Source organism: Erithacus rubecula (assembly GCF_903797595.1).
Source record: "Erithacus rubecula genome assembly, contig: SUPER_Z_unloc_7, whole genome shotgun sequence".
Lineage (NCBI taxonomy): Eukaryota > Metazoa > Chordata > Aves > Passeriformes > Muscicapidae > Erithacus > Erithacus rubecula.
In genome coordinates this window covers 125,627-140,007 of record NW_027635539.1, presented here as the reverse complement: position 1 = coordinate 140,007, position 14,381 = coordinate 125,627, and the positions used below count along the sequence as shown (strand labels likewise).

Genomic DNA, 14,381 nt, shown 5'->3' with positions numbered 1-14,381 from the left:
ATTTATGTCAACAGAACATACTGCTGCTTCTCTTTTAAGTGATCTGCCTTTTACTCTCCTGTGACAACTACACACCTAACAATGGCTGCCAGGTGCATCATCAGTAAATGTACTTTCAGCCCTCTCTTCCAACACCCTGCAAGACCTATACACCCTGCTTCCCCACAAAAAATATCACCTGCAGTCCCTTGCAGCATTTTTAAATGCTTCTTGAATGATCAGCTGAACTGCTCTCTGGGCGCAGCGAAAGCAAATGCAAGCTGCCAGCTCTTCAAACTCACCAAGTTCCACCAAGCAAACAGAACTCAAAAAATACAAACACCTCCAGGTGGAAAAAGAAACACAGCACCCCAAAAGTCAAATGAAGGTGCACACTGACATCAGCAGGGCCAGGATTCTTGAAAATAACTGGGAGACTAACAAAGAACATGTGAAAAGTGAGAAGGTTACCATTTATTTCCTCACTGCATTAACACTGGTGTTCTGCTGACTTGTGCTCCCCATTCATTTCAACATGCTACAATTTCTAGCAAATCGTGAAGAGCACCCTTGTGGTGCTGCATGCTGGCAAACAAACAGCTTTTTATCCCCAGTGCAGGAGATGGAGTCACACTACATCCTCTTCACTTGTAAAAAAGATTATTTCCTTAAGTACACATTACCTTAGCAGAAGCAGCTGCTCCACTTGTCTCTGTTTTGGGTGGCTGGCTGACATAAGCACTTGCTTGTTTCTTTCAAGAAAAAAAAAAAAAAAAAAAAAAGACATAACAAAGGTCAGAAGTGCTGATGGAAGAAGAGTCAAGTAAAACTGTAAAACAAACAAAAAACCCTCAATTGAACTAAAGTATTTATAAAAAGAAAAAGCACACTTCAGAACATTTAGAACATTTTTGCAAGGCGAGTCACCAAAAACTGAATTCTTCTATGCGACTTTAATTCACATAGGCACATTTCAGAGCCCAGAAATGTGCACACCCAGAACAGCCTGAGTTCTCTTGCAGTGTTTTATGAATGATACATAAATCTGTGCTATATCCTGTGGCATAGCAATTTTCAGCTAATACTTTAAGCTAACAGTTAAAGCAACAGTATCTACATAAAAAATATCACAAAAACAAGAAGGGCAAGCTACTGCTGTTCAGACAGAATGTGAATGACTTACCCAGAAGGTAACACCATAGGGCAGGAAAGCAAAGATACAAAATTAAGGGCAAAATTACGGTTTTTCCAAGAAGCACAAGATTCACAATGCAACTAGAGACTGCACATTTCAACAGCTCTCTTCAAGCAGTGCAGGCTGCAGAAGGACCAGAGATTCAACTAGCAAACTCACAAGCACCAGTTTTCAATGGATGGGATACCAGATTTTTAAAAATCTAGGACATCCAGAGACTTCTGCCATTCAGGTAATTCCACCTCTTCTTTCACTTCCAAGTGAAACTAAGAGAGATCTTACATCAAGGATCACACTGGAAAAATGACATCCCAGTACGACTCCACAGGATGCTGCAAAACATTGATTTTTGCCTGTTGAAAGGATGATGCACAGTGACTGAAGTCCAGTGCTGCTGCCCATTACAGACCTGTCCAAAACTTGGGGGCTCTGCCCAGGCTGAGCAATGTGGTTAAAGGAAAAAGCAACAGCAAAGCCCAGAGACACCCTAACACACCCCAGAGACACACAGGACCCTCACTCTGATCCTGTGTCAGTCAGGCTTGTCTCAGTATTTTCATCTCTGACCACACATTCCCAAGGGAGCAGGCAGGAGTCTCCTTCCACATCCCCTTCAACTCTTGTTGCAATGAACATTTTTAACTCCCTTAGGAAGGAAGCAGTGTTCCAGCCAAGGTGGTAATGATCCTCAAGGTAGGTGATGGTGGTGTGATGCATTTGCAATTTTGTAGAGACAGTAACAAGATGCAGAACACCATGGGCTTTGTTTCTGATATAGAGCACTGAAGACTCTGTAATAAGCATTACCCACAAATCCTTCCACTTTTAATTAAATTGTCCAAGTAGCTCAAAATCTGAAGTGCTATCCTCACCTTTTCAAAGAGAAAAATAAAAAAAAGAAATAATAAAAAAGAAAAAAGTCACCATAAAAGAATCATAAAAAAAAAAAGAGCAAAACCCTGAAGTGCAATCATAATTGTGAGCACACCTTCAGCACTACAGATCTTGACTGCTACCTCATGCTCAGCCTTTGGCTCAGGGTTTATGGTGTTCAAGATTTCACTTTGGTACCAAAGACTGTATTTAACAGAACTGTGATGCTCTGAAGTCACAGAATCACAGAATCCCACAAATTCACAAACTACTTTTAGAGAAGGGAGTCTTAATGACACTTACTAACTTATTCAAAAATTTCAGGCACAAGGATAGTTTTCCAAAATAACAATTAAAAGCAAACAAACAAATAAACCAAAATAAAAATAAAAAACAACCCTAAAACAAAAAAACCCAGCCAAAAAATCAAAAAAGAGCAGAAACCAGAAACAAAAAATTCCACCTCTCAAACCCATTAAAAACAACAACAACAAAAACAAAGCAAAAAAAAAAAAAAAAACCCACCAAAAAAACCCCCAAAAAAACCAAAAAAAAAAAAAGAAAAAAATTTTCCCTGCCCACAACTAATCCTAATGATGGCCTGAGGAAGGAGCAGGTCTCCTGGACCATTTATTTTACTGACCACAGCACATGGAGGTTTTAGCTCCCAGATAATCTTTAAACAGCAGTCTTTGGTATGTAGGTATCCCTTAATACATTTGTAAAAGCAGGACTGGCTATGTCAATCAATTCAGTTTAACCTTCCTTCACTCTTATTAAAACAAGGATGTTAGGTTATTTCCCAAGATGTTCCCTCCATGCAAACCAGCTCAGATATCCTTTACTGACAAACACATCAGAGCTTTTCTCATCTTTTTCCTCTCATATTCTTCTACCCCAAGAACTGGAAGAATATTTTTCTTCTTTGACAATCTCAGACACAAACAACTGAAAATTACCTTGCAACTGCACTCACACCTTCCCAACCTGATATTAAGAGAAACAATGAATTTTCAAAGCTTCTTTATGAAATGAATTAAAATAATTATGGGCCTGTAAAGAACTGTGTGTGAAGGAATAAACGCTGTGGCACAGGTACTCATAATCTACTCTTCATTATTATGAGTGGCTTCAAAAAGACAGAACACTGTTTCTGAGTGGAATATTAATTCTGCAGGTTTAATAAAGAAGAGATGAAAAACACATTCTTCTTATCAATGGATTTTGCAAAGGAATACGTGTTAAGACTGGTGTCCAGAAATACAGACTGTAGTTGATTTTGGACTACAAAATTCAAGTGTTCATTTTAAGATTGCAGTAAGAATCTTACGGTACACTTGTTTTAAGAAAAAAACCCCAAAAACCACAAGAGACAAGGATGAGCAATCTTTGTTTTGCAGGTGCTTTTGACAACCATCAGCAGCATTTCAGCCTTCCCCTATCAATCTTCCATTCAAGAATATCTCAAGCAGCAATCACCCTATATTCCCTCTGAAGGCAGAGACTTATATTGCAACAGCTCTCAGCTAGTACCAGAATTTAATGAAATAATGTTATTTTTCAACTACCTTTGGCATTTTAGCCGAAAGGAGCACCAAAACATTAAAGGGAGACAGATGAAGCTGCTGCTGTGCTTCTCAGAACCCCCCACTCCTCTACTGAAGATGGATCAAGGTCACAATCCTCTCTGCCAGTGCCAAGATGCTGTGAGGTACATGGGGGAAAGAAAACACAGCAAACAAATTGATAATTTGGTACCCAAGTAAAAAGAAACCTCGAACACTGCAGATAAAAATTACCCATGCACTTCCACCCCTCAGACCAGCAGTGGGCACCCCAACAAGACTGTCACCAGTTCTAATGCCTTTACTCAGCATTAATGCTTTTTCTGGATAAGGAATCCTAAGTGGCAAGCCTGAGGATTAAAAAGTGTCACAGACACACAGATTTCAGAGCAGAGAATCAATTCTAAAGGATAAAGATGCTTTAGCACCAATCATCACTGTCAACCTTTCCAAGTAAAGAATGTATTTCCTGATAAGTAAAATACAATGAGCTGAGCAAGCAGCACAAGTTCTGCCACAGTCCTGTAAAGAACAACTCAAAATGCCAGGCCATGTTAGAGAGGGCCCTGTTTCACACAACATACCTGGTGAAATACGGCCTCACTCCTAGCTGGGGCTTCCAATTCTTAGGATATATGGCTCTGTCTTCCTTTCTAGTATCACATTTTCATATCTAGACAGCAGCCATGCACAGGCTGGGCTTTTACACAGATACAGAAATTCTCCTTGCTATTTCCCTCAGCGACAGTAAAAAGAAAAGAGGTGTTCTTCCATATTATTAGTATGGATAAACCCAGAGCGGAGGGATTCCAGGGTACAGCTACACGTAGTGTGAGCACTTGTTCTGTATTATTATTATTAATTTCATGTGGTTATGTAACAGAACACTCTGAGCCCCAAGGGGAAACTTTCTTACTTGGTGTGCAAGATTAGGACAGCAGGACCATACACCTCATCAGTGCAAGACTTGCCTTCCTGAATTCAGGTAAGCTTCCCTTTTATCATTCCCCTGTCTCTACTGGTCAGCAGCAAATAGGAAAGAAGACAAAACCAGTGATGTAAAAACAATTCAGCTCCATGTTGATGTTTCTTCTAAATACTCTTCCAGACTTACTTTGTGGGCCAAGGATTTCTTAAGCTCAATGTATTTTATAAACCATCCTGGGTTTTTCTTCAGTGATTTTGTGCCATCTGCCCTTGAAAGCATTTAGCATCCAAGAGCTTCTAGAGCACTAGTGCCTCAATTGCCTCAAAAGTGAAAGTGATCTGAAATTGGTAAAAAGGCACACACACATATAAGCTGAAGACAAGGTCTAGGTGGAGGATAAAATAAAACCACATCAGCTGTCCATCACATGTTGACAAATTGCTAAACACCTTGGAGCACCAGGAATCAAGGGGAAGAAATGAAATTTACTATTTCAAACATTTTGTAATGGCATGCTGCAAACACACTGTCTCAGGTCCACAATGCCACATCACAGGGACAGATATGGGAAACCTGTGGCACACCACTCACTTTTACTGGGTGGCAGCTGCACGAGCAGCACATCACGAGCAACCAGCAATTCCAACAATGACCATTTCTTTTCTGTTAACATCCCTCCATACACACACCCACAAGGAATGAAAACATTCCAGTGAAGCTGATTGAGATATTCAGCAAGTGTCTGGTTCTCCCTAGAAGGTGAACTCAAATAAATGCAGAGGTTCTAACACCAAGGCATAAAGATTTTAAGACAGATCCCTGTGACTTGAGCCTTTGTCCTGGAGCAATGCCTAATACAACACAACACATACAATTTTATTGACATGTACACTGATGAAGAACTGCCTTTATTTTCTTTTTTTTAAATTACATATCCTAACACATCTGGAACTTCCAGCACATCTTTAGCCTGTTTTTACAAGATTCTATGCACAGATACACACTCAGCTGCTCAACACTGGGCTGACAGACTGTGTCAAACTCAAGATCAATGTAAAGATGCCTGTTCTACACCCTAACAGTATTGATGGGGAATTCCCCTTGATATTGTGACTAATTGGCATCTCCCACTCAAACCAGTGTCAGACCCTTCCAAAGTCTGCTTTTCAAAGTTCTGCCCTCCTCCTCTCACTCCTTCAGGACTGCATAATCAAAAAATCTGAGAGACAAGAGTTGTTTGTTGGTATTTTTGGTTAAACAACCACATTGATTTGACTTTTTCCTTCCCTTTGAATATAAATTCTTCAAAGATCTTCATATTTTCTTGTAATTTTTCTAGTACCAAACCTTTTCTAGTAGGCAGGTGAACAAACTCAGTATTACAGACAATGTTGCCCAAAGCTCCCTACAGATATATTACAAATTTTTGCTTCAAAAATTTGACCCTTGTGAAAGGTGTTAAAAGATTTTGAGTTGCTTCCTCAACTGCTTAACAAATCAGTGTGTTTTGGAGGTAGGTATGAGTCACAGTGGAGTTAATGTCCCCCAATGGGTCCGTGTAAGAAGTTTTTGATATATTTCCACTTTTAAGCACTGCAGAGGAGATGGAATAAATAAAACATATGAAGAAATTCACAAGAGGAAACATACATGCAGTATTCTAAGGACTCAAAAAGCAGAAGCATCTGGACAATAAATTTTAGTAAGGGTTTTTTTTTTTTTTGCTGGAAACTCATCTTCTCAATAAGAGGTCAGAAATATTAACCCCAGAACCTTGAACTACAAGCTTCAACTCCCACCCTTCCCACAAAAAATGCCAGCACTTCTCTACTAAGAAGAATAATGTGCAGTCAAAGAAAATGGCATCAAACCAAAAATGCATAAATTCACAATAGTATTTATGAAAAAAACAAGCTGTCTGAAGAGGAAAGGAGGAACATGTTCTCAGACTAAAGAAGCCTTCCCTGCTTTCTGGACAGAAAAGAAAAGCAACTGCTTGAATCATCTACTTCAGAGGACTGTAACAAAAGCATTCACTGACCCTGATTCACAGTGCAGTCAAACAGGCTTAGGCCAGGTTATTTCCCACACAGCTTCTGCTGTGGATGGATGTGCTGGTTTTGCATGAAAGTCACCTAGAAGGAGGACCACCAAGCACAGACACACACACGGGTTTTTCTCTATGACAACTTTCTCTATGCGTTTCTAGAACCAATCAGAAAGTTGATTTAATAACTGACAGCCTGGGACACCAATTAAATAATTACATGGAATGTATCACATCAGTGGAAGTGAAAACTTTCTTTTTTGACTTCCAGCTTGTGAAGAGGTAAGGCCAGCCAGCCCAGACGCCCTCCCGTGTGGCCTGGCTGGGCACAGATTGGGGGGCCACCGATGCCCCCCCTGTTTTCAACCAGGGGCCCTGATGGCCAAGGAAAAGAGAAACCTTTGCTAAGATCCTGGTTTCCCCCTATCTGCCCACTCAGCTTAGGGAAATGCAGCTGAGCTCTGTTCCAGTGGAAACCCCCCATGCATTGGCTCGCTGGGCTCTGCAGGTTCATCCAGCCTCCTCCACACAGCCCGTGCAGCCTGAGAATCCTGGCACAGCTCCTGCTCCTTCTGTGGGCAACTTTAACCCTTCCAGTGCTTGGATAGGACTGCAGATCCTGATCTCCCTTGAATGAGAGGAAGAAAGCAGAAAGGATGCTAGAGTCAGTGAAGTAAGAGCCAAGTTTCCAGATGGGAAGAGATTGAGGAGATGTTGTGAACAGATTGGCTAAAAAAAAAACATTTTGTAAGTTATGGGGTGGACTGGACTACACTGAAAATTCCTATAAATTGTGGAGAAATACATGGAGGGGTTGAAGTGTTTGAGAAAATGATCCTTTGCTCCAAGGGAATGGGGGTCTCTAGTCCAGAGAATGGAAAGATGAACAGAGACACTTAATGGAAAAAAGAGATGAAGAGAACTTTTGCCTTAAAAGTAATACCCCATGAATTGACATGACCCATAACACAGCTCTGGAAAGACTGTGAAGATGAGAGGAATTCCACGATTTGCAGATTTTCTTGGGTGGATACAAATTGTAAAACTGAAGAACCCTATGGCCAAAACAAGAAGGAACTTCTCTCTCTAGAGTGAACTGAAATGTATATTTAAGTGAAAGATTGACTGAAGTGTTCCTGTATGTTGTTGTTAAGAAATACGGAAAGTGGGGGGAAAGAGGGAGTGATCTTGAAATATTATTCCAAATTTTTTATTTTCTCTGTGTTATTAATAAATTTCTTTTTTATACTCTTCTAAGTTTTAGGCCTGCCTTGGTTTTGCTCCTAAATCCTATCTCAAAGAGAAATTGAGCATATCAAAATTGGCAAACCTAAATTAAACCAAGACAATGGAGCATCAGGTGGAAAGCATCACAGTGCATTCCCTTCACCTCTTCTTCTGGGCAACTGAAAAATCAGGGTGATCAGATGTGTCCCACACTGCACCAGCATTGCACAGCAGACTCTCCATTGAGGTAACTTCCACAGATACCAATGTGAAGTATTAGGGAAAATATGAACAGAGCAAAAAAAAACCAAAAAACATTTCCAGTAGGATGCTCAGCAGCACAAGACAAAATTAAACATTCCTGCAACGAACAATGACTATCTGGAGTCACCAGTTAATTTTCCAAAAACTACCATTTTGCTATCAAAAGGAAAAAAATCAGTATAGGAGGAAATTGGTAACTTTTCTTTTTAACATGCTCAAACACTTACCTCTTCCGCTTCTGCTTTTTTCTCTCCTGCCTCGGAAGAAGCTCCACTTGCCTTCTTGTCACCATGCTGTGAACAGAGAAAATGGACATGTAGTTATTTAGATCTTAAGTCATATCTTCCACCCAAAGAAATTCTGAAACTTCTTAGTGTAAATGATTATTCCTTTCAGCTACCACAATATGACAGCAGGGAAACACTTCGAGTTTTCCTTCTCATTAATGGACAGGATTTCTAAATGGCCAGCTGGATAGCTTTGGAAGAAATCAGTCATAAGGTTAGTCAGTCATAACTCTTAGGGCAGTCCCATGACTGTTGTTGTGTAAAGTTCTGGAAGATATTCAGCTTATCACTCATCCCTCAACAGCAAAGCACTCTCCAGTGCTTGTTTTGGGAATGTCAGAACCACAGGCTTCAGCAGCAACTGAACATAATTCAGAGACACCAACATGATATGTGCAATCCACTCCAACATCTGAACGCCCCCAAGACACACTGAAATGCTTGTTATGCCCAGCCCTCACCTGAAAGAAAGCTACAACCATGATTGCTGTAATTCTGGTGCTGAAATGGAAAAAAAACCGCTCCAACCTGTTCAGGCACAGGTGCACATTAGGAAATAGAGTTCTTCCAGGATCCCTGAACCTCCTGCATCTTTTATCTACTCCTTTTCCTTTCACTTAACCTGATGTACAATCCCAGTAGCTTTCCAAATGCAGCAATGTAAAGACATGTTTTGCTCAGCACACACACTGGTAATCCAGCATGTTCTAACTGTCTGTATCTCTGAAAAGTAGTGAATATGGTCCCTCAAAATATCTATTTTCTAAAGTAATGAAAGCAAAAAGCCAGGACTTAATATAAAAGGCAATAGAATACATCTGCTCTCTAGTATCTTAGTGTAACTTCCCACAGTATCTGAGACATCTGGGAGGAAGGATTCACATCTGGTTTGTTTCATTAAGTAAAGATGATTCAAGAGCCATTTATTCCCTTCTGTTTTCAGGACTGAGCAGCAGGAGGTAGAGCCTGCTAATCCACTAAGTAATGAGCTCTTGCAGATTTTTCTTTACATGGCTATAGGGAAAAAGCAATGATCCATGTATCACTGCACTGTCTTCAACAGGAATCAGTTCCAGCACATCAGCTGGAGAAAATGCAGGTTGATAAAGTATTATAGCAACAAAAAATTCAGTAGTTGTTTTGGACAACCTCTAGCAATTCAAGGTTTTAAAATTAGTTTGGTTATGACTAAGACACTCGACGAGTTTTAAAATTGGAAATGCTATACTCATATTCTAATTGTGCCTCTTCAGAGGAAAAACCACCCCCATAGATTGTGTATTCACGCAAGAGACTAATTGATTCCCTGGTTTATAACAGCACTTCCAGTAGACACACAATTTATCCAGCTATCAGTAAATTTTACTGCTACAATAAAAGCATATCACACACGTATGAGTTATAGCAGTGCCAGTGAGTGTCCTGTTACTGACAGAACAGGAATTTCAGAGCCAGCCCTGCCATAAGGCTCAGGAACTAAAGAACACTGTTGATAAGGCTCTCTTCTTGCATGGATACTCTCATCATCAAAATGCTCCAAAAATCAAGTTTTATCCTGAATTCAGCTATTAAAGTTTTCTATTGCTTTCACTTGTTTCCTTCTTCAAATTCAGACATAACCTTAAAAGCAGCAACACCAATTGAAGTGTAGGGTCTCTAGTTGTTTCTTTCTTTTCTAAACCAGGTCAGGGAATGTAGGAACTAAATACTTGCTTCCTGATGAGTATGCCAGGCCTTCATCAGGGCTGAATCTGGTGTAGCCCTTCCTCCCTAAGTCCACTTCCTCATCTTCATTCCAAAGAAACCCACAGCAGACAGGACCATGACACCAAAAGGGCATCCTAAACCAGGATTAGGAAGAGGGAGATATGGAAGGGGACTGGCAGGACTCCCTCAACCACCCCTCAAGGCAGAACAACTTTGTGAGGAACCCCAGGGCAACTTCACTGAGGATGCAGTGAGATTGCAGAACGGACCAGGACAAGGACCACAACTTTGTTATCCCTAAACTCAAGTCAGAGAGATATTAAAAAGCATGACATCTTCCCTCCAGAAGGCTATGTCAAACAGCATCTGTAACAACGAGACTTTGACTCAGAGGCCAAATATGTTCATTCCAACTCAGGCAACAAAGCACATATTGCCAGACCAAAGTAGTTCTGTTTTGCTTTTTTTCCAGTAAGTTGAGTAATGCACTGTGTACACACAGAGCTATTACACTCATTCCCTGGCCTCAGATAATGGGACAGCCTGTGAAAGTACAGCCTTGCAGGAAATCTGTCCTGAAGAGGTAACTTCGGAAGCACAACTTCACAGTACACCTGAGGAAACCATACTGGCTCCCTCAACAGTTGATGTATAAGGTATGATGAGGGACCCTGTTTCAATAATGGCCCTCAACAGCTCTTTTCTTATCTGGTTTTCCAAGCTTTGAATCCTCCATTTAATTTTTTAAAAAATTAAACATACAAAAAAAAAAAAAAAAAGAAAGAAAAGAAAAAACAGGCAGTAAATTAATTGGCTTAGTCAGAAGGCTAAGCTCAGGTTTGTGGTACATTCCCTGCTCATTCATATTCACAAACCATGATGACAAACTGACTTTTTTTTGGGCAGTCTTTTCTTTCCCTGCTCATCTTCCTTAACAGCACCAAAATACAGGTTCATAAACCAAGGCAGTGGATCACAGCAATTTTCTCATCAACGGTGGGCATACAGCTGAAGTTACAATTTTAGTTTAACTCATGAGCTAACAATTCCTTGTAGCTTTTAAGCTGGCTCAAATATTTTCCAATCTCACTAACTAAAAAAAAAACCACAAAACCCCACACAATCCTACCCATAATTACATGTTCACATGTGTCATGAGCAAGAAAGTTTATCCTGAGATCTTCATCCTGTTCTGAAGTGCACAAAAATGTCACCACACTATTAAGGCACACCTTTAAACTTCTGACTCAAATAGCTCTCATAAACTAGAAAGTAAATGATGAAAAAGCACAGAGAAACTAACAGCTGAATAGACACCTATGTTCACAAAAATCCAACTCCCACTAAAGGCTTTGTTTCCAAGAAATTCCTTCTAAAACTCAGGAGATTTAGAAGGCATTAACAAGCCTTTGGACTAAGGCCACTTCCCAGCATCTTGGAGGACTGGGCGAGAAGTGAAGTCTTGCAAGATTCTCAGCTGAAGTCAATCAACTCAGTATTACAGACATTACAGAATCTGACCTATACTTTCAGCTGGAACTGCGAGAAAGACCTGGAGATCTTTGGTCTGTAAACTGTCAGATGCAACAAGTTGCTAGCGGAGTTACAATCAAGCCAGGTAAGGAATGGAAACATGAAACCCAGATTCTTATTACATCCAAATGCAGCTTTAAATACACCATACAGCAAAAACCTTAATGTGTTTCTGCTCCTTTCACCCACCCTTCCTACCTCTCCTATGCCCCCACTGTGAATCACAGGCACAAGAGAGGACTCCAGTCCCACGTGGAGACCCACAAGTGCCAAAAACCACAACCAGGGATTTCCAAAAGAGCAGCTGTGGGAGCAGCTTTCTTACCTGACCACATATAGCTGTATTTAAACATCTTTTCTACCCCTGGATGCAATGACACGGAGCTAATAAGGCCTACTGCAGTAGTTCTCAAAGTTTCCCCTTTGCAATTTTGTGTCACCTCCACCACACTGATTTGACACAATGACTAATACCTGGAAAAGCTGCTAAAACACTGATCCAAGCCACATGGGGCAACTTAAAAGTACAGTTATAACTTCAAGAGATTTCATCTACCTGATCTCATATTTAGGAAATACATTAAAGTGGTATTTTTTTAAATGTTTAAGAAAATTTCAACCAACATTTCACAACATATGCCTCCTGTAAAACTTCAACAGAATGCAAACTTTTTGCCTTTTCACCATTCTATTCAGAGACCAACAGCTTCCTCCTATGTGTAATAAACCATAAAGGCTTTTCAAAGGCTTTTTAAAGCCTTTCAAAGCAGTGGCGGGCTCATCATAGTAATGAGCAGCGATCCAAGTCCACCCAAACCGCACGGAGCCGTCAGAGAGCCGTGGTTTGCTCGCGGAGGATCCGGCTCTTCCCTACCACCGCCACCTCCAAGGCGCAGGCTCCTGGAAAAAGGCGCAGCGCAGTTTTCCCCAAAACAGCCACATTGCCACATTAAATCCTGTCATACGCGTTCGGGCGCGGTTTCACCACCCCGCTAGCCTGCGTTACTAGGGCGACGAAGAAAACTGCGAACAGCACCAAAACCCCAGATTTCTGTGTCGCTTTCTGACAGCAGATGGGATGTGGAGGGACAACCGGAGCGCACCGCGACCTGAAGCACTGGGGCTTTTTTTTTTTTTTTTTAAGCTCTGTCTCGCCTCCAGCCGCATCACAACCCCCTTTCCTTACCCCCTCTCCATCCCGATCGCCGGGAGCATCCCGACTGCGCGCCCCATCCCGCTGCTCCCCGCTCCCCTCCGGGACGCTCCCGGCTCTGCCTGGGCTTCCCCCGCACTCACCATAGCGTACCACCAGCGGGCAAAAGCCATGGCGCTGCTGCGGCTGCTCCTCCTGCCCTGCCTGCACTGCCCAGCCCGGCCCAGGACGCGGCCAGGGCGGTGCCCGGCGGAGACGCTCCCCCGACGGGGCCGCGGGGCACCGGGGCCAGCCAGGAGCGGCATCGCCGCCCTCCTCACACCCCTCCCCGCATCCCTGGGCCCGCCTTACCGCCGCAGGCGCTGCCATGCCGATGGCGGGGAAGAGCAGCGGCGGCTCCCGGTGGCTCCCGCTCCACGGGCGGCTGGAGCGGCCGCCGGTCCCTCCCCTTCCTGCCGGGCCTGGACGGGGGAGCCGGCGGGGGGGGCCGCGGGGCCGGGATGAGGTAGCCGGGAGGCCGTGGTAGGACGGTGCTCAGCTGGAGCGAGAGAGGGATTTTTAAAATAGTGGTTTTTTTGGGGAGGTGGGGAGAAGACTGCACAGACTTTTTTCTCCTCACTAAAGGGCATTCCCCTTGGAAAAGCATAAGGTGTCGACAGCCGAACCGTAGGCGGCTCCAGGCTCCATGGCAGCCCCCAGCGAGGCTTTTGCCCTTCTCCCGGGATGGATCCGGGCGGCGGGTGTTTGGGACAGCTCCAACACCCTGCTCTTACACAGCCTGTCTCCAGCCCCTGTGCCAGCATCCTTCCAAACTGGGTACTCTGTTCCTATGACAGCCTCCTTCCCCAGCCTTTGCCTCCCAGCCTGTGGCTCCTGCGCCAGCTCCCCCAGAGCTGTGTCATCCCAGCTGGCTCCAGCCTTGGCCATCACCTTGGAGAGAGCTTCTAACACCACACAAACATGGGCATCCCGTGGATTGATGTGATGTTAACCCTCACATCCAGGGGATTTGTTGCAAAAATGGAAAACACAGGTGTTGTGGGCGGTAATGGGCACAGTTTGACGGGTTTGTCGTGCCAGGTTGTGTGCAGTTTATAAAGTCGGTGTTTGGGGTGTTTTGTGCCAGGGAACCCCAGGCTTGGGCTGGATGGATGGAACAGCTGTTGGATGAGTTGCACTGCTCTGAAGGGATAACAGCAGCAGCTCCTCAAAACTTTCTTGTGTCAGGAGACCCTATCAGCAAGAGGAAAGAAACATGTCCCAGTCTTTAGGGAGTGCTCGTCATCTACTTCCTTAGGGAAGAGGCAGTAGGACTAATTCGCGTGCTAGGAAGCCTGCACACCCAATTAATACCCACACCCTCGGCTGCCCGAGATTAGTGGGTGAGGCCTCTGCTGAGCTCTTGGTAAATGGCTTTGTTCTGTGGAGAGAGAGGGAATGTTCAAATGGATCTGCCTAAAGCTGTCCCTGCTTTTCCTTTCTGATTAGATCCATGCAGATTTGTGGCTGACTCTGAAGTGTTTCAGCATGTGACACCTAGGTGAGGTGCTCTAGAGGAGGTGGAAGCAAGGGCCGTGTTTAAAATCCACATGGGGCAGATGTGTGCAGGTGTACCTGGGGTCA

General features: G+C 43.0%; 1 protein-coding gene across 1 annotated transcript in view; it reads right to left on the bottom strand.

The window, feature by feature from the left end:
- Positions 1 to 13,083, bottom strand: part of CAST (calpastatin) — a 49,105-nt gene extending 36,022 nt beyond the window's left edge. Inside the window, exons 1-3 of the mRNA XM_079331684.1 lie at positions 12,902 to 13,083; positions 8,306 to 8,371; positions 663 to 731 (exon numbers count right to left, since the gene is read on the bottom strand). Coding sequence (XP_079187810.1) covers positions 663 to 731; positions 8,306 to 8,371; positions 12,902 to 13,063 — 297 coding nt within the window. The 5' untranslated portion in view covers positions 13,064 to 13,083. The remainder of the gene's footprint in view (positions 1 to 662; positions 732 to 8,305; positions 8,372 to 12,901) is intronic.
- Positions 13,084 to 14,381: the final 1,298 nt, after the last annotated feature.